At 40.0% G+C, this 24,565-nt stretch overlaps 1 protein-coding gene across 2 annotated transcripts in view; it reads left to right on the forward strand.

The window, feature by feature from the left end:
- Positions 1-7,384: 7,384 nt before the first annotated feature.
- Positions 7,385-24,565, forward strand: part of eno1a (enolase 1a, (alpha)) — a 28,041-nt gene continuing 10,860 nt past the window's right edge. The window contains exons 1-7 of one of the 2 annotated variants that reach the window (XM_057826233.1): positions 7,486-7,552; positions 10,746-10,807; positions 10,879-10,976; positions 19,901-19,996; positions 22,616-22,674; positions 24,243-24,312; positions 24,379-24,512. In XM_057826233.1, the coding sequence (XP_057682216.1) occupies positions 10,892-10,976; positions 19,901-19,996; positions 22,616-22,674; positions 24,243-24,312; positions 24,379-24,512 (444 nt within the window). In that variant the 5' untranslated portion in view covers positions 7,486-7,552; positions 10,746-10,807; positions 10,879-10,891. Of the gene's footprint in view, positions 7,553-10,745; positions 10,808-10,878; positions 10,977-19,900; positions 19,997-22,615; positions 22,675-24,242; positions 24,313-24,378; positions 24,513-24,565 lie in introns of both variants that reach the window. The other variant, XM_057826224.1, reaches the window with a different exon arrangement.

The raw sequence follows: 24,565 nt of genomic DNA on the forward strand, positions 1-24,565 counted from the left end.
TCACTTCCTGTTGATTTGGGGGCATTTCAAGGTCGCTTCCCATTGATATGGGGTCACTTCCTGGTATTAAGTCACTTCCTTTGGACTTGTAGGGTCATTTCGAGGTCACTTCTTGTTGATTTCCGGTCACTTCCTGGTATTAGGTCACTTCCTGTTGATTTGAGGGCCATTTCGAGGTCACTTCATGTTGATATCCGGTCACTTCTTGTTGGTTTTGTGTCACTTCCCGCTTTTGGTTCACTTCTTTTTGATAAAAATGTCACTTCTTATTGATTCGTGGCCATTTCGGTGTCACTTCCTGTTTCTATCGGTTCACTTCCTGTTAAAATTGGGTCACTTCTTGTTAATTTGGGGGCATTTCGGGGTCACTTCCTGTTGATATCAGGTCACTTCTTTTTAATTTGCTTTCTTCTTTCTTCTTTTTAATTTTAATTTAACTTTTCCGCGTCACTTCTGGTTGATATCTGGTCACTTCCTGTTGATATTGTGTCACTTCATGTTCATTTCGGGTCACTTCTTTTTGATAAAATGTCATTTCCTGTTGATTTGGAGGCATTTTGTGGTCACTTACTCTGGATATTCCGCTCACTTCTTGTTAATTTGGGGGCCTTTCGGTGTCACTTCCTGATGATATCAGGTCACTTCCTTTTAATTCGGGGGCTTTTCCGCGTCACTTTTTGTTGATATCCGGTCACTTCCTGTTGATATTGTGTCACTTCATGTTGATTTCGGATCACTTCTTTTTGATAAAATGTCACATCCTGTTGATTTGGAGGCATTTTGTGGTCACTTCCTGTTGATATCAAGACAGGTATGCCACTGTTTATGTAAAGCAGAAATATTGATGACATACAGCACATTTCATTTTCAATTCTAAGTTTAAACTGGTTCATCTTTTAAAGGTATACCTAGTATCTAGCTAGTTAACAAGAAAAAAGTTGTCTTACGTGCTAAATGATTCAAACATTTGCGTTATTCAGAGAATGAATAAAGGAAAACAACCCGTTTTGGGTTTGGGAGAGGCTGTTTGCAAAGGTAACTGAAGGAGCAAGTCCATTCATGCATCTGTCAATTAGACCACTTGAGTTGATTTGGATGTTTCCAGTTGACTTCAGATGACAACAAGCATTAATAAATACACACACACACACATGCACGCAGGCACACAAAGGAAAGCTGGCAGCGAATAGTGTGATCACATGCTTGTTAGAGCATGTCCAATCCCTCTGCCTGAGATGCCAAACTTGTGAGTGTGCTGAAGAGGTGCGAATAGAGGAACTTCAAAAAACAAAGAAGCAGTTTAGATAAAATCATGTAATTTGTTCATGTTTTATTGTATGTATTTTACAAAAAAAAAAAAGGTTTTGAGTAAACAAGAGTGACCATTTAGTAACAGTTCCAAATGACTGACTTAGTTCAGGAAACTGAATTTTTGGAACAAGGAGTAAAACTGCTAGGAATTTGTCAAGAGGCACGCAATGTTTGTGTACATAAGTCGCACTTGCCGAGACACCAGACCGAAAATTATAAGCATCTTGCCGAGGTTGACAAATGGCACAAGAAACCCATAGGCAGTTCTTAAAGATGAGCTGTTCCGGGAACACTTTTCAATTGGCAGCAACGTGAGACAGACGAACAAATGTCCCGATTGTGTACTCGCACGGTCGCAAATATGTGCCGTTTTATGGCGTTCACAGCCGGTTCGCGCTCATAAAGGTGATCTGAGCGTTTCACAGATAGATGGTAAAAGTAACACACACCTCTGCTGGCACAGGACTTGCTTTGCTTCAGAAAAGAAGATCAACAGAAGCTCAATACTTAATGGTATCTTTGCATGTCATGCGAAAGCTCCAAAACATGTTTTTTTTTTGTGGGGGGAGTGAAATTTCAACACATTAATTGTCCAAATCACATAATTTATACATACATACATACATACATACATACATACATACATACATACATACATACATATATATATATATATATAATGTATACAGTATATACAGTACATATATACATTATTTATAAAGTCAAGACGCTGAGTGTCAAAAAAAAAATTCTGTCCGGTTTTTGCTAAAATCAGCCAAAATTTGCCAAAAACATACCCAATAATTTCTACAGGCCAAAATGTCCCATTCATTTCCAATGGCCATTCATTTCAACAGCACAAAATCTTCTATTCACCCCCATCGATTTCCTACACAAGTGACCCAATATCAACAGGAAGTGAACCCTAATAGCCTCCAAATCATCAGGAAGTAACCCGATATTAATAAGAAGTGACCCTGAAATGCCCAGAAATCAACAGCAAGTGACCCAGTTTGAACAGGAAGTGACCATGAAATACATCAAAATCAAGTGCCTCTAGAATTGCTCAATCAACAGGAAGTGTTGCAATATCTACAGGAAGTGACCACTAAATGCCCCCAAATGAACAGGAAGTTACCCAATATCAATAGGAAGTGACCGCGACTTGCCCAAAAAGCAGCAGGAAGTGACATGACATTAACAGAAATTGACCCTGAAATGCCCCCAAATCAACAGAAAGTGACCCAGTTTGAACAGTTAAAGAGTGAATGGAGTCTTTGGTTGAGGTAGAAGGCAGATGTAAAGTCAGAGATTGAGATCATCTACACTATACATTAATACAATTGTATGCCGAAGGACTGCGGATTCAGCTGATTTTGTGAATTAATTCGTTTATAATTAGCGTCACACCATTCCAATGTGCTGCAGGTTGTTGTTGCTACACCAGGGAGAGAGAGTAGTGTGAGCCTTTTTGTGTTTCCAAAAGATCCTGTTCACTGCCAAGAAAGGGCAAAACAAGTCCGACAATCGAGGGACCATTGGACAGATGAGGAAGTGAGTAAGCTACGTGTTTTATGTAATATCAAATACCTGGATCATGGCACACGTCTTAAGATGGAGGTGGCTTGGATTTTGTGTGTGACAATGCTCCCCTGCCGACCGGTGAAGGCGGAATTGCCCGTCCTTATGGGCCGGCTATCACGGCATGTACAAGCCGCGAGTTTGCCCACTAAGAAGGCGGGAGTGCCCGCCTCCCTCGGCCGACGACCCGCGGCTTGTCGCACACCATGCTCGCCGGCCGATGAAGGCGGGAGCGCCCATGCTCAGGCAGCCACACGCTCTTGTCTTCGGTTCTCTATTGTGTCGAGACTTCCACCTCCCTCAGCGCTTGTCACGTGCCCGCCTAGAGAACGCGATACTAGGCTTGGGCTTCGGAGTTCATTCCCCTGTTGTGTCCCCGCCGATGAGCACTCCTGCCGGGACCACAGCGGGGGACCGACAAGCCGAAACTTGCTTGTCGCCAGGGGCTGGCCGATCGGTGAAGGCAATCACCCCCGCCGCCTCGTGTGCCATGAGTTGGGGTAGTTTTGTGTGATTTTTCGTGTTCGAAAGGCGAGGAACAGACTTGGAAAAGCCGCTCGGTTCAGGTTAGCATGTAGCCTAGCTCTCACGTCCTCTTTTGTTTACGCTCTTTCCTCTGTCTGCGAGTCTCTGGAAGGGAAATGACAAGAGCCGGCCTGACTGCGGTGGCATAAAATACCATTCCGGAGGTTTAACTTATGACCATTATGCAGTAATTTAGCCCTGATGTTCTGAATAAATGATTTTTTTTATATTTTATATTCCATTTAACACAAGACTGTTAATTGTCATGACCATACAATTTATATAGCAATCGGGGGAAAATACTAACATACAAAGAATATCCTGTAAAAATATTGGAGTAGAGAGATAAAACAATGATGATATTTTGCAGTCTGCTTTAGTCATCAGCCTCATGTTTGTTGTCCCTTTTGCCTTTTTCTCAATCTGAATAAAGTATGACTCAAACATATACAGTGTATCACAAAAGTAAGTACACCTCTCGCATTTCTTCAGATATTTAAGTATATCTTTTCATGGGACAACAAAGTGACACTTTGACACAATGAAAAGTAGTATGTGTGCAGCTTATATAATAGAGTTAATTTATTTTCCCCTCAAAATAACTCAAAATATAGCCATTAACATCTAAACCCCTGGCAACAAAAGTGAGTACACCCCTTAGAAACTACATCCTTAAATGTCCAAATTGAGTACTGCTTGTCATTTTTCCTCCAAAATGTCATGTGACTTGTTAGTGTTACTAGGTCCAGGTGTGCATATGGAGCAGGTGTGTTCAAATTTGTACTGCAGCTCTCACACTCTCTCATACTGGTCACTGAAAGTTACAACATGGCACCAGATGGCAAAGAACTCTCTGAGGATCTTAAAAGACGTATTGTTGCGCTATATGACGATGGTCAAGGCTACAAGTAGATTGCCACCCTGAAACTGAGCTGCAGCACAGGGGCTAAGATCATCCAGCATTTTAAAAGAGCAGAGTCCACTCAGAACAGGCCTCGTGTTGGTTGTCCAAAGAAGCTGAGCGCACGTGCTGAGCCTCAAATCCAAATGCTTTCTTTGAAAGATTGTCGCAGGAGTGCTGTCAGCATTGTTGCAGAGATTGAAGAGGTGGGTGGGTCAGACTGTTAGTGCTCAGACCATACGCCGCACTCTATATGAAATTGGTGTGCATGGCTGTCACCCCAGGAGGAAGCCTCTTCTGAAGGCGGTACACAAGAAAGCCAGCAAACAGTTTGCTGAAGACATGTCAACAAAGCACATGGATTACTGGAACCATGTCCTATGGTCTGTTGAGACGAAGATTAATTTGTTTGGTTCCGATGGTCTCAAGCATGTGTTGCGGCAACCAGGTGAGGAGTACAAAGATAGGTGTGTCATGCCTACAGTCAAGCAAGGTTGGTGGGAATGTCATGGTTTTGGGCTGCATGAGTGCTGTTACATTCCATTGAGGGAAACATGACCTCCAACATGTACTGTGAAATACTGCAGCAGAGCATGATCCCCTCCCTCCAGAAACTGGGTCGCAGGGCAGTGTTCCAGCATGACAATGACCCCAAACACACCTCCAAGATGACCACTGCTTTCCTGGACAGACTGAGGGTAAAGGTGATGGACTAGCCAAGCATGTCTCCAGACTTGAACCCAAGAGAACATATTTGGGGGATCCTCAAGCGCAAGGTGGAGGTGCGCAAAGTCTCAAATATCCGGCAGCTCCACAATATCGTCATGGAGGAGTGGAAGAGCATTCCAGTGGCAACCTGTGAAGCTCTGGTCAACTCCATGTCCAGTGTAAAGGCAGTTCTGGATAATAGTGGTGGCCACACAAAATATTGACAGTTGGCATGTTGTATGTTAATCAGTGTTGGGCACGTTACTTTAAAAAAGTAATTAGTTACATTACTCACTACTTCTTCCAAAAAGTAACTGAGTTAGTAACTGAATTACTCTATAGTAAAAGTAACTAGTTCCCAGGGAAAGCAACTATTTCTGTTACTTTAAAAAGAACTTGTTGTATGTCAAAGAATTTGAAATTTTGTGAGCAGTATTCGAGTCAGTGGAATAGAGAAGAACAGACAGGTAGTTAACTTGTTAGGTGCTTCAGCAGATTTGAATTGCTTACCACAGATGTCGACAAAAGCTTTGCCCCGGGACATAAATTACACATTACATGTAGGTTCTTTCCTTTAATTTCGACAAACTTGAAATAGTGTCTATATCTCCACCTCTTAATGAACAATTTTTCTTCTGAATGCTCTGCCATCCCGACCCTGTGCATCTGTTTTGCGTATGTGTGTTTGCCGCACGCGCTGTTCCGGTTTGCTTGTGAAATCACCGGCTCTGATTGGCTTAACACAACACATGACTCTAACCCTCAGCCAATCACAATCACTTCCATCGCATCTCTCGAGGGGCTGCATTTAGGTAGGCTCGTTTCCCGACAATTCACGTCACCTTCAAAGCGCCTGCCGTCCTCAAGATGGAAGCAGAATTATTGCTGGCTGACAGTGGGAGATGGGAACGAGGCTAGCATCAGGTGTAGCAAACACAGAAACGTTACCAAACTTGGGAAAGCATTGTCTAATTGAATGAGCGGGGACAAACAGCTTGGAGTCAGAAGTACGTGCACTATTCTCGAACCTGAACGCACCCCGAGTCTTGGATGACAAATCAACAGAGCAGAGAGTCGACTCGACACGGCTGGTAGTTTCTTCAATTTATTCAGAGTAAGTAACACACCGCTTTTGACCGTCAGTAACGGTAACGGCGTTGTAACGGCGGAAAAACTAATTAGTTAGATTACCCCGTTACTGAAAAAACTAACGCCGTTACGTAACGGCGTTATTTATAACGGCGTTACTCCCAACACTGATGTTAATATTGACAACTTTCACTAAGGGGAGTACTCACTTTTGTTTCCAGGGGTTTAGATATTAATGGCTATATTTTGAGTTATTTTGAGGGGAAATGAATTAACTCTATTATATAAGCTGCCCACAGACTACTTTTCATTGTGTCAAAGTGTCGTTTTGTCAGTGTTGTCCAATGAAAATATATACTTAAATATCTGCAGAAATGCAAAGGGTGTACTCACTTTTGTGATACGCTGTATGTCTGTATGTCACATAATACTTCCCCTGCATCAACAATATATTTGAAAAACCAACACTTGAACCAGAATCGCTGGAGTACGCTTCCTCCTCAATTGGGCTTAATGCTAAATCCGCTGAAATCGCTCATTCTCTGACGTCATCACCGAGATCGAGGCGCCAGAGCGCTATAATGACAGGAGGAGCAAAACGGCAGATTTAAAGACGAATTTCTCGTCATCTGCGCTTTGCCAAATAGTTGAATCGTCTCAAAATATTATTTTAATTCCAATAATAATTCTATTTAAGATTTTTTTTGTCATGTCATATGCACTTTAAGGGTCAATCAATTTCTGTGAAAAGAATGTGGACATAGATATGACACCACTTAATTGTACTGTAGTTTTGCTACGCAGACTGCAGATGGCGCAGATACACAAAGTTCAGCAGGGCAGCCTTTGATGCTTCTCTCAGCCTCTAGCATTTGCACTTTAATCCTTTTTTCGAAATTGACGTACTAGCATTACTAATTATTAAAAGTCTTATGCAGCTTTTGTTCTATATTTTAAAAATAGTATTTACGAACAATTTTGTTATATTTGGCAGCTCTATAAGTTCCTCATAAATCAGTAATTTGACTATGTGGTCCACATAAAACATGTACTTTATCAGTAAATGGAGAAAGCAAAAAAATGAAAATTGGTGCTGTATTTCTCCATGGTCACGAACGCATCATTGCTGTTGAAGCGAATCAACTCAGACACATCCAAAATGGCGGCACAAGTGACGTACGGTTCAGTACTAGAGTCGACGTCACGAATTTGATTTTAGCGCATCTTCCATGGCGAACGTGCGTCCCACCTCGCACTCGCGTACCGCGTGACCTTACGCCAACCAATGGCGTGCCTCCGCGGCCTGGTTCTGCGTCGATGCCGTCCACTTATCATCGAGCCCGGAACGTCACGAGCGCCTTCCTTCCCCCTGCTTGCCCGCACGACACAACCTCAGACAGGCACAGCGCCTTCCTTGCACACAGTTAGGCCGGAAAGGTAACTTTTAAGTCATTTTGGGTGTTTGCTTCCTCTTTGGTCCACGTGTCTCATTTCGGTGTGAGTTTGATCGGATTTTTTTTGGTCGTCTATTAACGCTAACGATATGGCGCTTTTCATCCTTGAAGGACATATTCGAAAGTGTTGCCCTTGAACAGTTTGATGCTCGGTATGCCGCAATTCGCAACATTTTCTTAGCGTGCACTGTGGTGGAGTAGTTTGAAGTCCTGCGACTATTTTTAAAACGACACCGTCAGCTGGCGAGGGAATCCCTCCCCACCACCGCCCTCCTTCCACTTTTTATAAAGGACTATGGCGAGTGTCACCAACGGGCGTCATGTTGCAAACTTCCCGCAGTGTCTTGTTGCGGAACTTGTGAATGCAAGAAGGCGTCGGACTTTTTTGGAGGCGACACCAGTTGCTTGCCGCATACTGTTGTGCCGGTGGGCGTGTCGGCCGAAACGATCAATGCGTTGCTGCTGACTTGAACTCATAAATGATAACGTTTTCTCGCTTCGGTTCGTCAGTAACATTCAGTGCACAGCTTGCCATTTGTTGGACTGACAGAGAAACATGAAGTGGAGCCAAGATTCTATGGATGTTGAATGTGGTGGATGTTGGCTGCCATTTTGTGCTGCCATCTTCTGCGATGATTATGAAGTACAGCAGAGGTGTTCAACTCCGGTCCTCGAGAGCCACTATCCAGCTTGTTTTTCATGACTCCCTCCTCCAACACACCTTGCTGAAATAATCAGGATTGTTATCAACATGGCCCTGGTTATTAGGCTCCTGCAGAGCTTAATGATAATGATTCAGGTGTGTTAAAGGAAGGAGATATGGAAAACAAGCTGGAAAGGGGCTCTCGAGGACCGGAGTTGGACCCCCTGCAGTACAGCAATCCCTCGTTTTTGGCGGTTAATGGGCACCGCCCCAAACCCCTGCGAAAATCGGCGAAGTAGAGGCGGAGCTTATTTACATTGGGTGTGTTCAATATATGTGACAAGCAATGTTACAGTGCTGGCCAAAAGTATTAACACCCCTCCAATTCTGTCACATAATGATCAATTTGTCCCAGAAAATGATTGCAATTACAAATGCTTTGGTAGTAATATCTTCATTCATTCTTCTTGCAGTGAAAAAACACATAAGAGAATGGGGGGGGGAAATTAAATCATAATTTTACGCAAAACTCCAAAAATGGGCCGGACAAAAGTATTGCCACCCTCAGCCCAATACTTGGTAGCAAAATCTTTACACAAAATAACTGCGAACAACCGCTTTCTGTATCCATCAATGAGTTTCTTAGAATGATCTGCTGGAATTTTAGACTATTCTTCTTTGAACAACTGCTCCAGGTCTCTGAGATTTGATGGGTGCCTTCTCCAAACTGCCATTTTCAAATCTCTCCACAGGTGTTCTATGGGATTCAGGTCTGGACTCATTGCTGGAAGTCTCCAGGGCTTTCTCTCAAACCATTTTCTAGTGTGTTTTTGAAGTGTGTTTTGGGTCCTTCTAGAAGACCCATGACCTCTGAGGGAGACCCAACGTTCTCACACTGGGCCCTACATTATGCTGCATAATTTGTTGGTAGTCTTCAGACTTCATTATGCCATGCACACAGTGAAGCGGTCCAGTGCCAGAGGCAGCAAAGCAGCCCCAAAACATCAGGGAACCTCCGCCATGTTTGACTGTGGGGACCATGTTCTTTTCTTTGAAGGCCTCGTTTTTTTTCCTGTAAACTCTTTGTTGATGCAATTTCCCAAAAAGCTCTACTTTTGTCTTATCTGACCAGAGAACATTCTTTCAAAACGTTTTTGGGTTTCTCGGGTAAGTTTTGGCAAACTCCAGCTTGGCTTATGTCTCTTGGTCACAAGGGGGGTCTTCCTTGGTATCCTACCATAGAGTTCCTTTTTCATTCAGACACCGACGCATAGCACGGGTTGACACTGTCATACCCTCGAACTGCGGGACAGCTTTAAATTGTTTGGATATTTGTCGAGGTCTTTTTTCCACCATCCGCACAATCTTTCGTTGAAATCTCTCGTCAAATTTTCTTTTCCGTCCACTTTTAGAGAGGTTAGCCATAGTGCCATGGGCTTTACACTTATTGATGACACTACGCACGGTAGTCACGGGAACATTCAGGTCTTTGGAGATGAACTTGTATCCTTGAGATTGCCCATGCTTCCTCACAATTTTGCTTCTCAAGTCCTCTGACAGTTCTTTGGTCTTCTTTCTTTTCTCCATGCTCAATGTGGTACACACAAGGACACAGGACGGAGGTTGTCAACTTTAATCCATTTTAACTGGCTGCACGTGTGATATAGTTATTGCCACCATAGGCCTGTGCCACAGGTAAGTAACAGGTGCTGTTAATTACACAAATTAGAGAAGCGTCAAAATTTTTCAAAGGGTGCCAGTACTTTTGTCCGGCCCATGTTTGGAGTTTTGTGTAAAAGTATAATGATTTAATTTTTTTCACCCCCTTTTGTGTTTTTTCATCGCAAGCAAAATAAATGAAGATATTACTACCAAAGCATTTGTAATTGCAATCATTTTTTGGGAGAAATTGAGCTTTATCTGACAGAATTCCTGCAGTGTACTAACATTTATCATTTTTAGAATTACAAGTCTTTTTGTCCATGGTTCGCTTTAATACTTTAACGGGCTCACTGGAAAAAGGCAGTCTGAACGGGCATGGCAAAATAACAGATATGACGAAAAATCGGAATTGTGCATAAAGACCTGCACTCAGAACCTAACCAAAGGGGTTTGGCAAATACTTCAGGCATTTCTATATCTGTAAAGATAAAACCATTAAACATAGGATTTTTAGCTATTTAAAAATAGATTGCCAAATTGAGATGAAATCCAAACGGGAATCGGTTTATAGAAGGTATTAGCTGGTTAGCTTAGCTGCATCAGTTTTGCATTTTTAAAAAAAAATGGCTTCATGATCAAATTCCAAAGGGTTCTTAACCTAGAGGAAGGTTGAGAACCACTGCTATAGATTAAACCGTGACTCTAGCTTCAGCACAGTATTGATTTAAAGTAAGATATTATTGAGCTTTTATCTCTCATTATTTTACATTGTTGCCAATATTGTGCAAGCTTTTGTATGCGAGATAAGAATTGAGCATATATATTGGAGCTACTACGCACCCTGACTCGACTTTTCTCCCGGTGCTAACAGGCAGGATTGAAGTCGTAGACACGAAAAAAAACTTTGCATAAAAATTGACGCCGTTTAATTTGGTGAGTAGGATTGGGAAACGAAGAAGCGTGGCTGTTGCCAGACTTCTCCTAACCTGGAATTGTGTCTGCAGATCCAACCCAACCATGTCCATCCTGAAGATCCACGCTCGAGAGATTTTTGACTCCCGTGGCAACCCCACTGTGGAGGTTGACCTGTACACCAAGAAAGGTACCGTACACCTGAAAAGTTTCCTGTAGCACTGTAATTAGTTATTCGTTGTGTAATAAGTGCACAACTCTGCTGAAATGTTTTTTTTTTTGTTTTGTTCAAATGTTCAATTGAATATTTGTAGGTTACACATTTTGTATGTTTTTGAACTGATTTTAGAGTTGTAAATTAATTACTGACATGCGTTGATGTTTTCACCTCAATATAGCATCATATTCATTTTCATAAAAAAAAAAATACATTTGTTTAAAACTATCATTTAGCAGGTTATGATGACCTGTAATGGTTTCCTACTTTGTAAAAAAAAAACTATATACAGTATATTTAAGGAAAATCGAATTATAGTTTATACTTTCCTACTTCCCGACCAAAGATGTTCATTTCACTGTTGTAGAGTACTCCAGTTCCCAGATTTTTTATTCACATTTTAATACTTATTTATATTTTTATTTTACTTTATTACATCATTTTTTATTCAATCATCATTTACATCTCTATCGCTCTCTGTGTATTTGATATTACATGCTTTTAGATGAGATATTTTACTGTAAATGAAATATTCGGGAGCTCAAACTGTTGATGACAAGAAAAATGACTGAGTGATCATAGCATTCTGCTATTTTAAGATAGCGTTGGTGAATGTCTTTCATTACTGCAATGCATCGCTTTCATAAGAATCACCCTTAAATACTATGTAGTATGAACGTATATTTCACCATAGACTTCATAATGATATCTGCGGGGCCGATTAATAGGGGGCCTTGCATTGTTGGCGTGGCCTTCAAAGCTGACCGAGTGGAATCACAGACAAAGAGCTTTTTTCGTTGAGAATTCTTGTGAATAAATGCTTAAATCCCTGAATTCTTTATAGATATGGACGCAAACAACAACAAAACTCTCGATTCATGGTTAAAATCAACAAAAAAAACAAAATTTGCATTTAGCATTTTACGTAAATATGTCGAAGTACAATGCTAGTCTGGTAGTGATTAACAGAGGGAAAACAGAGCTTTTTACATTGAAAATTCTTGTGAATAAATGCTTAAATCCCTGAACTCTTTATAGATATGGACGCAAAACAGTCTCGATTCTTTGTGAAAAGTAGGGCTGTCAAAATTATCGCGTTAACGGGCGTTAATTAATTTTTTTAATTAATCACGTTAAAATATTTGACGCAATTAACGCAGATGTCCCGCTCAGACAGATTTAAATGACTGTTCAGTGAAAAGCTCACTTGTTGTTATGGAGTTTTGCCGCCCTCTGCTGGCGCTTGGGTGAATGACCATCTCGCATATTGCCTCAAACAGATTATACAATGGGGCCGTTTATGGGCATTAAGAGTGAAGAGAATGCCACCGGCCGCTTGGGGGCAGCGCCGTTCCATACTCATGTTATTTCTTCAAAACGTGGGAGAATTAGTAGTTGTGAGACGTTTACGCTGTATTCACAATGCAACGCAAATTGCTATTTGTGCTCCACACATATTTCGATAAGTTTTCTTTCTTTTAGTGGCAATTATGTGTCTCTTGTTGTATTTTGGGTAAGATATGTACAGATATATTTAATACAGTAAAGGCGAGTGGACACAGGCGTTCTTTGGACCGCGCCGTTTATTGGCAACTCCTTCACAACAAACATACAGTGGGGAGAACAAGTATTTGATACACTGCCTATGGGTTTTCCCATTGGCAGTGTATCAAATACTATCAAATACTTGCTCTCCCCAATGTAAGTATCGTTTAGTGAAAGCACAACAAAAATAATATTCCTATCTCCCAAAAAAAAAAAAAAATTTCACAAAAAGAAAAGCACTTCAGTCTATAGTAATGAGGCCCTATTCTTAAACAACAATGCAAAATGAACTGGCATTCCATATCAAAATAGCTATGCAAAATACACGTAAAACTTTGGTCACTCTATTTTTATTATTGTTATTTTTGTTCTTATTATTATATTAACTCTACTTTTGATTGAAAATTTTACAAATTTTATTAAAACGAAAACATGAAGAGGGGTTTTAATATAAAATTACTATAACTTGTAACTATAACATTTATCGTTTAAGAACTACAAGTCTTTCTATCCGTGGATCACTTTAACAGAAAGAATGTTAATGCCATTTTTGGATTTATTGTTACAATAAACAAATACAGTACTTATGTACAGTATGTTGTATGTATATATCCGTCGTGTGTCTTATCTTTCCATTCCAACAATAATTTACATAAAAATATGGCATATTTTAGAGATGGTTTGAATTGCGATTAATTGCGATTAATTACGATTAATAAATTTTTAAGCTGTAATTAACTCCATTAAAAATTTTAATCGTTTGACAGCCCTAGTTAAAAGCAAAAAAAAAACAAAACGTGCAGTTAGCATTTATTTTATGTAATAAGTTGAAGAATGATGCTAGTCTGATAGACAATGTGACGGCAACCTTACAACAAAGAGCTTTTCACATCGAAAATTCTTGTGCAAAAACGAAAAATATAACAATTACCTTGAATCCTCGAACAAATCACTCCTGAGACAATCCTTCCCGTTTGTATGCGGTACAGCTTTTGTACTTTTTCAACCTAAATCCGGCGTGTGTCACTGCAAATAACTAAAGCGGATTGTGGGATGGCCCCCGACTTGAAGGAGCGGCGCAGTGAAGTTCGAATCTGACCCATCAATATCATGATGAAGTCTCTGATTTCACAATATTTTCAGAATAATCACTGTGTTGTAGTGCACATGATAATACCCTGACGTGACATTTCTATATTGCATTGATAATCGCACACAATTTTGACCCATGTGTATATCAAGAATAAATGATTTACCTAGGATTTGCTTTAAAGAAAAGTGTGGACTATTAAAATACTGTATTTGCTGTTGGGGAAAGCTTTTAGTTTATAACTAATATCAGGGGTTATAATATCAGGGTCCAAAACTGAGCTCCGCCTTCTTCGTAGAAAAAACAAATAATTCAATTCAAATTGGCAGTAACGCCTATAGACTGTATATAAATGTAGCGCCTCGGGCTAGATACCATTTTCACATGCACATGTCTTTCACATATGTAAGTGCTGACTTGCTCAACCAATCACAGTGCAACATCACACTCTGCTGGTCCCGCCTTCCTTAACCTACCGAGTCAGTCAAACCACCAGTGTTCATTTCAATCGTCGATGGTTTGAATATTTTTCGCGGGAGTCTAAAACTACAATCAAACCAAAGGAAGTGAATAACTAAATGTACTTAGATGAAGTTCTGTAATATTCAACGTCATTCATCAGGTGAATACGAACAATTTAAATTTTAAAATGGCTAGCTGTGTAATGGCAAAATGCTAATGGTTATCCCAGCTGATGACTGGCAAGATTTTTATAAATGTTATGAATATTTATATAATTGCTGGAAAACTTGATTTAAGAGAAAACTGAGGGCAAAAACAAAGTCTTGTTTCACTCATCTGTGTGTCTACATAAGTTTGCTTTTGACTTTAGTCTTCGTCAAAGTCCCTGTGTTACGCTGTTAGTTTGCTTTTTATTTGTGTTATCCTTATCTTAAATACGGTTTTCCTTTTAATCCGGCCTGTATTTCTCTTTTGCGAATAAAGCCCAAACAATTTTTTGCCATTTCGTCATTTTCCCGACTGTGCCCCAACACTGAATATAGGGCTCCCCCACCTGTCAAATCCCACTTTCACCACTGGTTATTCCCCTCCACAGTTGTCAGTTTGTGGCCGTCTTGGTGGGCTCAGATGTTGAGCATGTGCAAATAGCTCATGTAATAGTATCAGCCTGGCCTCCGTGTCACTGTAACGACTCCTGTATTACAGTACAGTTAGTCACTTGCACGCACTAGCTCACCACTGAATTGAATAATTGGTCCACGGCAGCAGTCACCTATAAATGATTATGTGAAAGTAATTGCTGCAGATGGTAAGGTTGAGCAGGTGGTATGTGTTGTTTGCATTCATATACTTGATGGCAGTGGTGTCAAACAATGGCGAGGAGGTCCAATTTGGGCCCCTGGTGGTAATAGTCGATCAATATATCAACTAGTTAGTTTGAATAATCGAGTAATCGGATTAGGAACATTTAATGCAAAATAAATTTTAGGAGATGTAAAATGAAGGCCTGCTAAGATTGCACTTTCAAAAGAGCATTAAATGCCAACACAAAATAAAATTCCCGAGTCTTTCTTCAAACTATGCATAATTGCACTTGCATTTAAAAATACGTTTAGCCTCAAACGGTATAAAAGAAATAAAAAAAAAAAAAGAAGACTTAAGTACAATAAAAGAATAATTGGCTAACTTGCATTGCAAAAGTCCGCTAGCTTAAATATCATAAAATGCTAACATTATTTTAAAACGCTCTTACCAAATTGTTCAAACACATATTACCACATAAAAAACTGCTAGATACCTATTAACTAAATTACGAATGCATTCAAGAAACATATTAGCTCAAAAAAAAAACAAACAAACAAACAAAAAAACTTATTTTGTCTTATAAGGGAGCAGCTGGATTCAGCCATGTTAAATGAGTTGTCATATTCACTGTTGTCACTAGAGGGCAGCGTATCCACCCAAAACAATAAAAGTAAATTTCACATGAGTGACACAACCAGTCACTGCTATGATGTAGGCTAACTACACATAAAATGTGGCACATTGTGAACATGTGACAGAAACTCGTCAGACGGAAACTGGCATTTGTGTCGTTATGTGTTAGTCTCCAAAGAAACGTTTTTAGCTTGTTATCGTCTTGTCATTGTCATGAAAAAAGTGTTGGTCGACGAAATATTTTCGTTATAGTCATCGTTGACGAAAACAACACTGTTTAGCATACATTACTGTACGTGACAGCACAACAATTGAAAACCATAGATGATGCTACCAAAACAAGACAACAGTTTTTAGAGGACCCTTAAGTTAATGCTAATCAGTGTTGTTTTTGGCAGCCCTTTTAAATTTTATCTTAGTCTTCGTGTTTTGGACGATAATACTTATTCGTCTTCTTAGTCATATTTCAGTCATCCTAAAATGTGTTTGTCTTTGTTTTTGTTGACGAAAACTCAAGACTAATATTGTCTCATTTTAGTCGACGTGGACTAAAAATGTTCTTGTCTCTAAAACAATTTTACTCCAAAAATAAGGATTTCCAACTATTTTGAATGAATATTGACGGACGAGGACATATTGTAGCATCTACAAGGACAGTGTCAACTTGGTGATAATACACACTTGGCAGGAAAACAATACATTATTTTCAAATAATTGTACCCACCAGGACACCATGAACTGTATTTAAATAAAAGTTGTCCCAGAGTTTAAGAAGACTTTTAGCCTAATGCGAATACTATGCTAACGCTATGAGTTACATTTAATGTGTGATGATCACTCAGCACAGACTTTTAAAGGCTAAAGCAACATTGCATATTCTCTCTGGCCAAGATAAGAAAACAAAATCTTACTGTGTGTGTCTCAAAACAAGCAATGGGGAGACTGGAGAGGCTAGCAAGTCACATGAGTGACACAACCAGACAATACAGGCTAACTAGTCATAAAATGTCACACATTGTGAACATGTGACCGAAACTATGGTGCATTTTCATCTGATCTCGTCAGAAAAAAACGGTCATTCTTGTCATTATGTTTTAGTCTATGAAGACATGATTTTAACTCGTTATCGTTTCGTCATCGTCATGAAAAAATTGTTTGTCGATGAAATATTTTCGTTATAGTCATCGGTGACGAAAACACTGTTTAGCGTACATTACTGCATGTGATAAAAATGCTTCCCATGTAGGCTGAGCTTACTGGAGATGGAAATGCCTTAGTCAGTGTTATAGCTGAGGTTCTCCTGTTCGAGGGATGTATTGATTTGAAACAGGAAAGCCAGTGTTTCACTGTGTACTTTTAACTACAGTGTATTGGCCCATCAAGTTCAGCATTCATTGCATACACTGATGAATATACAAGGACACACTGATACTGTTTTTCTCAATGAACATTTATTAAAAAATTGAAATATAAAAAATATGTATAACATCACCTTGGTGTTCATGCCTGTGTTTCTATCTGCAGAATGAATATAATATACCCTTTCACATAGCAGTCAATTCTGACCAAACATCATAAGTGGTTCACTGTTGAATTAACCACTTAAAACTCAATGCAATTGGGATAATCAATTGTATATGTTTAGAGACTTGGTGTGGAGGATAACATGAGGTCTTAATGCAACTGGATTAAAAACACAGGATTTACGTTTAAAAAACAAAGTCACTCGGTCAAATTTGGCAGCTCAGAAGGGTTCAATCTCTGAGGGCTGAAACAAAAGACTCAACTAGATGAAAAGTCCTGGGAATGTCAATGAGGCAACCTGAATGACCACTGACACGGAAAGGCCCCAAATACATAGCTTGCAGCTTTGTTTCCCTTCTCATTTGGTTGCCAAGCGTCCCTCCTTTACTGTAAATGGCTTCCTTTCCGAACGGTTGTGAGATTCCCTTTCAGGGCAGCCGGGTCCGATTGGTCACCCCGGCGGCTTAGATGACGGCACGTCTGTCACACAAGCGCTTACGTAAGCGGCCTTCCAGCGGACGCACAGCTGTGTATTTTGTTACGGTAATGACATTGCCGAAACACTTTTAATTTGTAAAGAACTATATTGATTGAAGGAATACTCTGATGATTTCCCCAAGTTGCATTCTTGTCCCCTCTTCTCTAAACAATGAATTCCCCATCATGTCGGTCCACTGGGCAAACTGAATAGATTGACATGCTTTCCCAGATGGACTGCACATGCTCAGTTGATCCCCTATCTGGCCCTGTTACATAACAGTGCACTGCAGCAGCAGCACAATTCTCCTTTTTACATGGGTCTTATGCCTCCCCCTAGTAGAATGAGAACATGATGTACTCAATTGACAAATCTGTTGGCTGGTCCAGATTCTCGTTATTCACAAGCACCATTTACTAGTATAATTACCGCATATACATAAAGCTCTTGAGACTGACCGATATGGGATTTTCAAAGGCTGATACTGAATTTTTAAGAAAATCAGCTGATTGCCGATGTCTAAAGCAGATTTTGTAAACTATTTGAGGTCGATGCGTTTTTTTTTTTTTTTTAATTGAAAGACGCGTGACGCAAATGTCTATATGAGAGGTTCAAATTTTCTTCTGCTACTTCCTTTTGTAACACTGGCTACGAGGTGGTGCAAAATCACAATGAACAAAGATCATCACCCTAACAGTGAAGATAATAGTTATTCCGGGGTGCTCATAACGTTGATTGTGATCTGGCAGTCGATCGCAATGCTAGTGTGGGTAGATCATGGCATTAAAAATTAAAATAAATAAATAAATCGTTAATTATTAAGTACATGGTTAATTATGTTGTGCGCAACATAATTGGTTACGCAAAATGATCGGAATTGTCGCTTGACGCAGAGAAACTTTCATTTATCACCCCAAAAAATTGACCGTTATTTTTTAAATGGATCTAGTTTTATGATTTTTTTTTTTTTTTAATCGAAATCACACATTCACATTTATACATTAAAAGGTGTAGTTTTTAAAAAGTAAAAGTACAAAATTTTTGCTCAAAATAATCCAATTCATTTCTAAAGGACACATTTTACCATTCATTTCCAATGGCCCTATTTGCCATTCATTTCAATGGCACAAAAACTTGACCCAATATGAACAGGAAGTGATCTCGAAGTGACCCGACGTCAACGGGAAGTGAAGGAATCTGACCTTTCAGCCAGATTGCCGGAATCACACCAGGCGAACTGCCGGACCCGCGCTGGCACAGCCCCAACAACCCGGGCCGGCGAAAATCCGGCAACCCGGCCAAAAGACCAAACTCTGCGCGTTCACCTTAGTCTTAACCCCTTGTACTGACTCCATTTCGAAAGCTGGAAAAAGGCTTCGAAACACAAATTGACAATTTATTCGGGTCGCCAGCGATCAAGCGGCAAGGCAAACAGCAAATAGGTCCCCGACAGAGAAGCAATTCTGGATCCAGGGTCAGCAAAACAACGAGCACATCGGAATGTCCCCGACAATGCGACAGTTATTAGCTAAACGTTGAGTCTTTTTTAAGTCTGCGGTACGATGGGCCAGACAAAAGGTGTGCCTGGGTGTTGTTTAGGATAATTCTTCTGTTGCAAATTTGGGCGGTCAAGTTCGTGCATCACCGTTCGTTGACTAGTCATGGTTACTGAGGCAACTAAGGTGGGAGGCTTGGCTTGCCTTGACGTCGAGAGGTGCCGAGCTATCAAACTTAGTTGTTTTTCGTTATCGGGTAATGTGGTAGTACAGGACGTCCCGCCATTTGTTCTGGACTGTCCTGAAGAGCTGATTGCGGGATTTGGGGTTGCAGACTTGTAGATGTCTTGCCTATCACCTGGTAGTCAGCGTCAATCTTGCTCAGTCAGCTGCATGACGGACGCGTTGGGCTCCCATGATCAGAGGGCGTCCTTATCTGCACGTTGTCCTGGCACTTCAAGTTCTAATCACTCCAAGTGCAACTGTTCATAATATCAAATATATTCTGCTTGTTTTTTCTTAAACCATTATATAAATGCTATTTGTTTTATATTGGGTACGTTTGAGTAATTCAAACAGCAAGTACAAGAAAAGATACAATTCCCTGATTGATTATATTAAGTGTGTTAGAGTAATAACATCAGTCGAACGGTAAATACGAGAAAAGTGACGCGACGTCAACGGAAAGTGACCCCGAAGTGAACTGACGTCAACGGGAAGTGACCCGATATAGCAACCATCGCAATTTCTCCTGAAATTGCATTTTCCAATTTTTTAATGAAAAGCAATTCCAGGCAGTGGTTTTAGGCATGATGACACATCTCTTTTTAAATAACCAAATCTCAATTCTCTCTGTACCGCTCAGGTCTATTCAGAGCTGCAGTGCCCAGCGGCGCTTCCACTGGCATCTATGAGGCTCTGGAGCTGCGCGACAATGACCCAACTCGCTACATGGGCAAAGGTAAAGGAAAAACTAATGAAAACACTTAAACTACCTGTTGACTTTTTTTGATTTTTAATTGCGTTCAATGCAGTCCTCCCCGAAACGTTTCTGTTTTCTTCCTATTAGGAGTCAAAAGAGCTGTAAAATATGTAAATGAATTCTTGGGCCCTGCATTGTGTAACCAGGTAAACAAAAGTGTGGAATAAGGGTTGGAACTAACGTGAGCGGAGTAGCATGAAGATTGGATTTTCCATTTTTAAAACTAACCTTGGCAGGAACTAACATAAAATCTCAGAACAATGGAGACTGCAGGCTTTTTATTTGAAATACATAATATGTCGCAAGACTAAGGTATGACGTTTTTGGTTACAATGGATTGCGGCAATAGTTGCAATCTATGCTTTGTTGGAAAAAGTGACACAAGTTGCTATGAGGAAATTGTCAAACAACAGAGGGTAGGTAGGTTACAGTTCTCATTTTTGTGGCACTTTTAATCCAGTGTCACCAGAAATACTCAGTCTGCCAGTACTGATGCGATATTGCGGCTAATGAAAATACTGAAAATGTCGCTGATTTCATTCACAACGGTCGTTGTTTTTGGCACCCCGGTAAATATTGGACGAACTATGAGTCTTAGGCTTATTTTAGTCATTGTTTTTACAGACGAAAAATGTTTTCGTCTGTAAAAAATTAAAAGGTTGTAGCCCCCCGCCCCACTAAAAAATTAAAGGTTTCCAACATTTTGGAATGGACATTTACTGATGAGCTCATATTGTAGCATCTACAAGGACAAAGCTAACTCTGTGAAGGTTTTCCAAATGTTTTTATTCGCAAGTGAAAACACAGAGCCTGATTACTGTAAGCCGTAGATGATGCCAACAAAACTAAAACAACAAGACAACAGTTCAAGAGGATGCTCGTGACACTAAAGTGAATGCTAGTGCAAATGCGATGCTAATGCTACAAGTTACACATAAACTTCACGTTCAGGTGACGGGAAACGGGGCGTGGGGCCGCTCCGTAGGGGGCTTATTTACAAAAACTTAAAATTCAAATATTTTCAAAATGACCTAAATCCAAAACAGGCACGTCCCTTATGCCTGTATGAATCTCCATTAGCAGCGGCATCAAAAAATTCAAAGTCGTTCCCTATTCCCAATTATTTATTTATTTTTTCCATTCATTTAATTTTTTTGACATTTCAAAGCGCAAGCATTGTGCTATTTGATATAATATTTACCGTATTGGCCCGAATATAAGACTGTGTTTTTTGCATTGAAATAAGACTGAAAAAGTGGGAGTAGTCTTATATTCGGGGTCTAGACATTATACCCATTCACGACACTAGATGGCGCCAGATATCATTAAAGCGAATGCTGAACTTGAGGAGTAATGTTCTGTCATGACAGATCTCAGCTACTCTCAAGTTTAACCAGTTTGCAGTATTATTATTCGCAATGTTTTTCTTTATTCAGATTTGTTTCAAGACTACAGTTACAGTTAGACCTCACTTTGATGGTTAATGCAGTTACTGCAATTTTGTTGTTTTATCACAATAGATTGGTTTATTTACATTTCAAAAACCAGAAGCCATTCATTTACGAATGTGATTGTACTTTAGTGTACATATTTAAATGTTCAGATATTAAGATTTGAATGAGGCAAAATAACATGCTTTTTCTCTCAAATATATTGTCATAATCATTTGTTTCAGATGTACTGTAATTATTTTCTGTATAAAAATTGATTTGGTGTTCAAAAAGTCATTTTTCAAACTTGAATCTTGAAAAAGAGGGGGTCGTCTTATAATCAGGGTTAGGGTTAGGGTTGTATTCGGGTCAATATGGTACCTTGAATCCTCGACCAAATCACTCTCGAGACACTCTTGCTTGCTTGTATGCACTAAAACCTTCGTCCCGTTTCCACCTAAATCCGGCATTAGAACGCAGCGTGTTTTTGAGTTTATCGCAATGAAAGCTTCAAAGATGCTCTGCCTAGGCCGGCCCCCTACGGGAAGCCGTGGCTCAATGTCTACAGGAGCCATCTTGTCTATGAGTGAAATTTATCGTGTGATGATCACTCAGCACAGACTTTTTAAAGGCCGAAAGCAACATTGCATATTCTCTCTTGCCAAGATAAGAAAGCAAATCTTATCATGTGTTTCAAAACAAGCAAGCCTGGAAAGGACACCAGGGAGTGTGTGTGGGGGTGTCGCAAGTCACATGAGTGACACACTGCTACAATGCAGGCAACAACACGTACAACAAAATGTCACGTATTGTGAACATACGACGGAAACTGTCGCATTTTCACGTCGTTGTTGTCTTGTCAGATGAAAACTGGCATTCGTCTCGATATGTTTTAGTCTCCCGAGACATGTTTGTACCAATGTATCGTCTCGTCGCCGTCACAAAAATATTGTTCGTCAATGAAATCTTTTCGTTGTTGTCATCGCTGACGAAAACGAGAAGAATGAGCCATACCCGGACTTTCGTACATTGCAGTTTTTTGTTTTGTCTAAACGACTGCAAGGTCATCTTCATACGAGAGGACGGCATGTTCCTTGTTGGTCTTCCTCCCCTGCCTTGCATGACCTTCCCTTGCCTGGGTCAGTTATGGTCTGCTTGTCCTTTGCAGGTGTCTCAAAAGCTGTTGAGCATATCAATAACAAAATTGCACCTGCACTGGTTGGCAAGGTAGGACCATTTATTGTCTGACTCGTACTACCGCACACTGCTAGATCCTCAAAAACAATTACAGCGGTACCTCGAGATGCCAAAGTTGGGTACACGAAAAATTCATTTTACGCAGTTTTTTTTAAGCTTTTTTCCCCGCTTCATATAGCAAATAATTATACGAAAGATAATAGGGAGGTACCTGACGGTACGATTTGCGATACAAGGCTCACGATAAGGATCATCTTGCGATACAACAATTATCGATACACGGGTCAGGAAATCATGCTAGGATATTCTACAAAACAACTAATAATCAGGAAAAACAAGCTGTTTTCATCCTTCTGCTATGAATTGGAAGGATTTGTTTCGGTATCGTGTTATTCTTATAAGTAAACGAGGCGTGAAAATCATTCTTAAACCTTTAGTGCACAGTTTCGTTTTCAGTTTTGAGTGCACTTCCTTGTATGTATGTAATGTCCCATGGCCAATGGGTAATTCCATTGCACACTGGGTAATGGAGTTCGAACTCCGAACACTTCTATGTTTGACTATTAATATAAACAAACACAATATACATAACACAATGCTCATGTATAAGAAACATGGCGAGCAAGCAACGGCTAACGAAGTTAGCTCATCTTTTAGCACTACGTTTTTCCTATGAGCTCAAGTAGTTATGTGATAACGTCTGTAGAAGCTGGAACCTAACAAACTAGTTACACTTAAGCGCCACTAGGGGACGACAAAGCATTGCAGATAAAGACATACGAAAGTAGTGCTGCAACGATTAATTGATTAACTCGAGTAATTCGATTTGGGGGGAAAAAAAAGATACGAATTCAATTTTGCTGCTCCAAGTAACCGTTTAATTAAAGTGGTGTTTTGAGAGTTTTTGTAATTAGTTTTATTAATTTGGGTGGATACACTGCGTTCTAGTGGCAAAAGTGAATATGATATGACTCATTTCACATGGCTGAATCCAGCTGCTCCCTGTTAAGACCAACATAAGTTTTTGTTTGAGCTAATACTTTGCAATGCATTCGTAATTTCGTTTTTAGGTCATTTTAGCAGTTTTTTTTGGGAATATATGTTTGAACCATTTGTTAAGAGCATTGTAAAAAAAAAAAAAAAAAATTTGCATTTTATAGCATTTAAGCTAGCGGACTTTTGCCATGTAAGTTAGCCAATTGTTCTTTTGTTGTACTTAGATCCCAGTTTTTGTTTTTTTAAATTTTATATATACCGTTTGAGGCTCCTTATCCGATTATTCGAACTAACTAGTTCGTCGATTAATCGACTACTTAAATAATCGATAGCTGCAGCCCAATGCGAAAGACACTCTGGAACGAATTCATTTTTTATCTTGTGGTACCGCTGTACTTCAGTGCACTGACAAATGCTAGGCGTATGCTTTTGTGTTATCCTTTTGGTTATATTAACACATTGATTTTATATTGAGACATATTTTTTTGTGAAATGCAGTGACTTTGCTAACTGTTTGTGTTGTGTTCTGCCACATCTATTAGAATTTAAGATGACTTCTTACATTTGACCTGAAATGTAATCTGAGTTTATATGCAATCTAGGATGTGAATGTCAAGGAGCAGGCGAAGATTGACAAGCTGATGCTGGACATGGACGGAACAGAGAACAAATGTAAGATGCGCTCATCCACTGCGCTGGAATAAATTAACTTCACCATACGCGTCTGTCTCATTTCAGCTAAATTTGGTGCTAATGCCATCCTGGGCGTGTCCCTGGCTGTGTGCAAGGCTGGTGCCGCTGAGAAAGGCGTGCCGCTTTACCGCCACATCGCTGACCTGGCCGGCAACCGGGATGTCATCCTCCCTGTGCCTGTGAGGGATATTTAAGCTTACGTTATTTTGTAGTTAAAGCGAAAAATAAGTTG

The sequence above is a fragment of the Corythoichthys intestinalis genome, chromosome 2 (assembly GCF_030265065.1).
Source record: "Corythoichthys intestinalis isolate RoL2023-P3 chromosome 2, ASM3026506v1, whole genome shotgun sequence".
NCBI lineage: Eukaryota > Metazoa > Chordata > Actinopteri > Syngnathiformes > Syngnathidae > Corythoichthys > Corythoichthys intestinalis.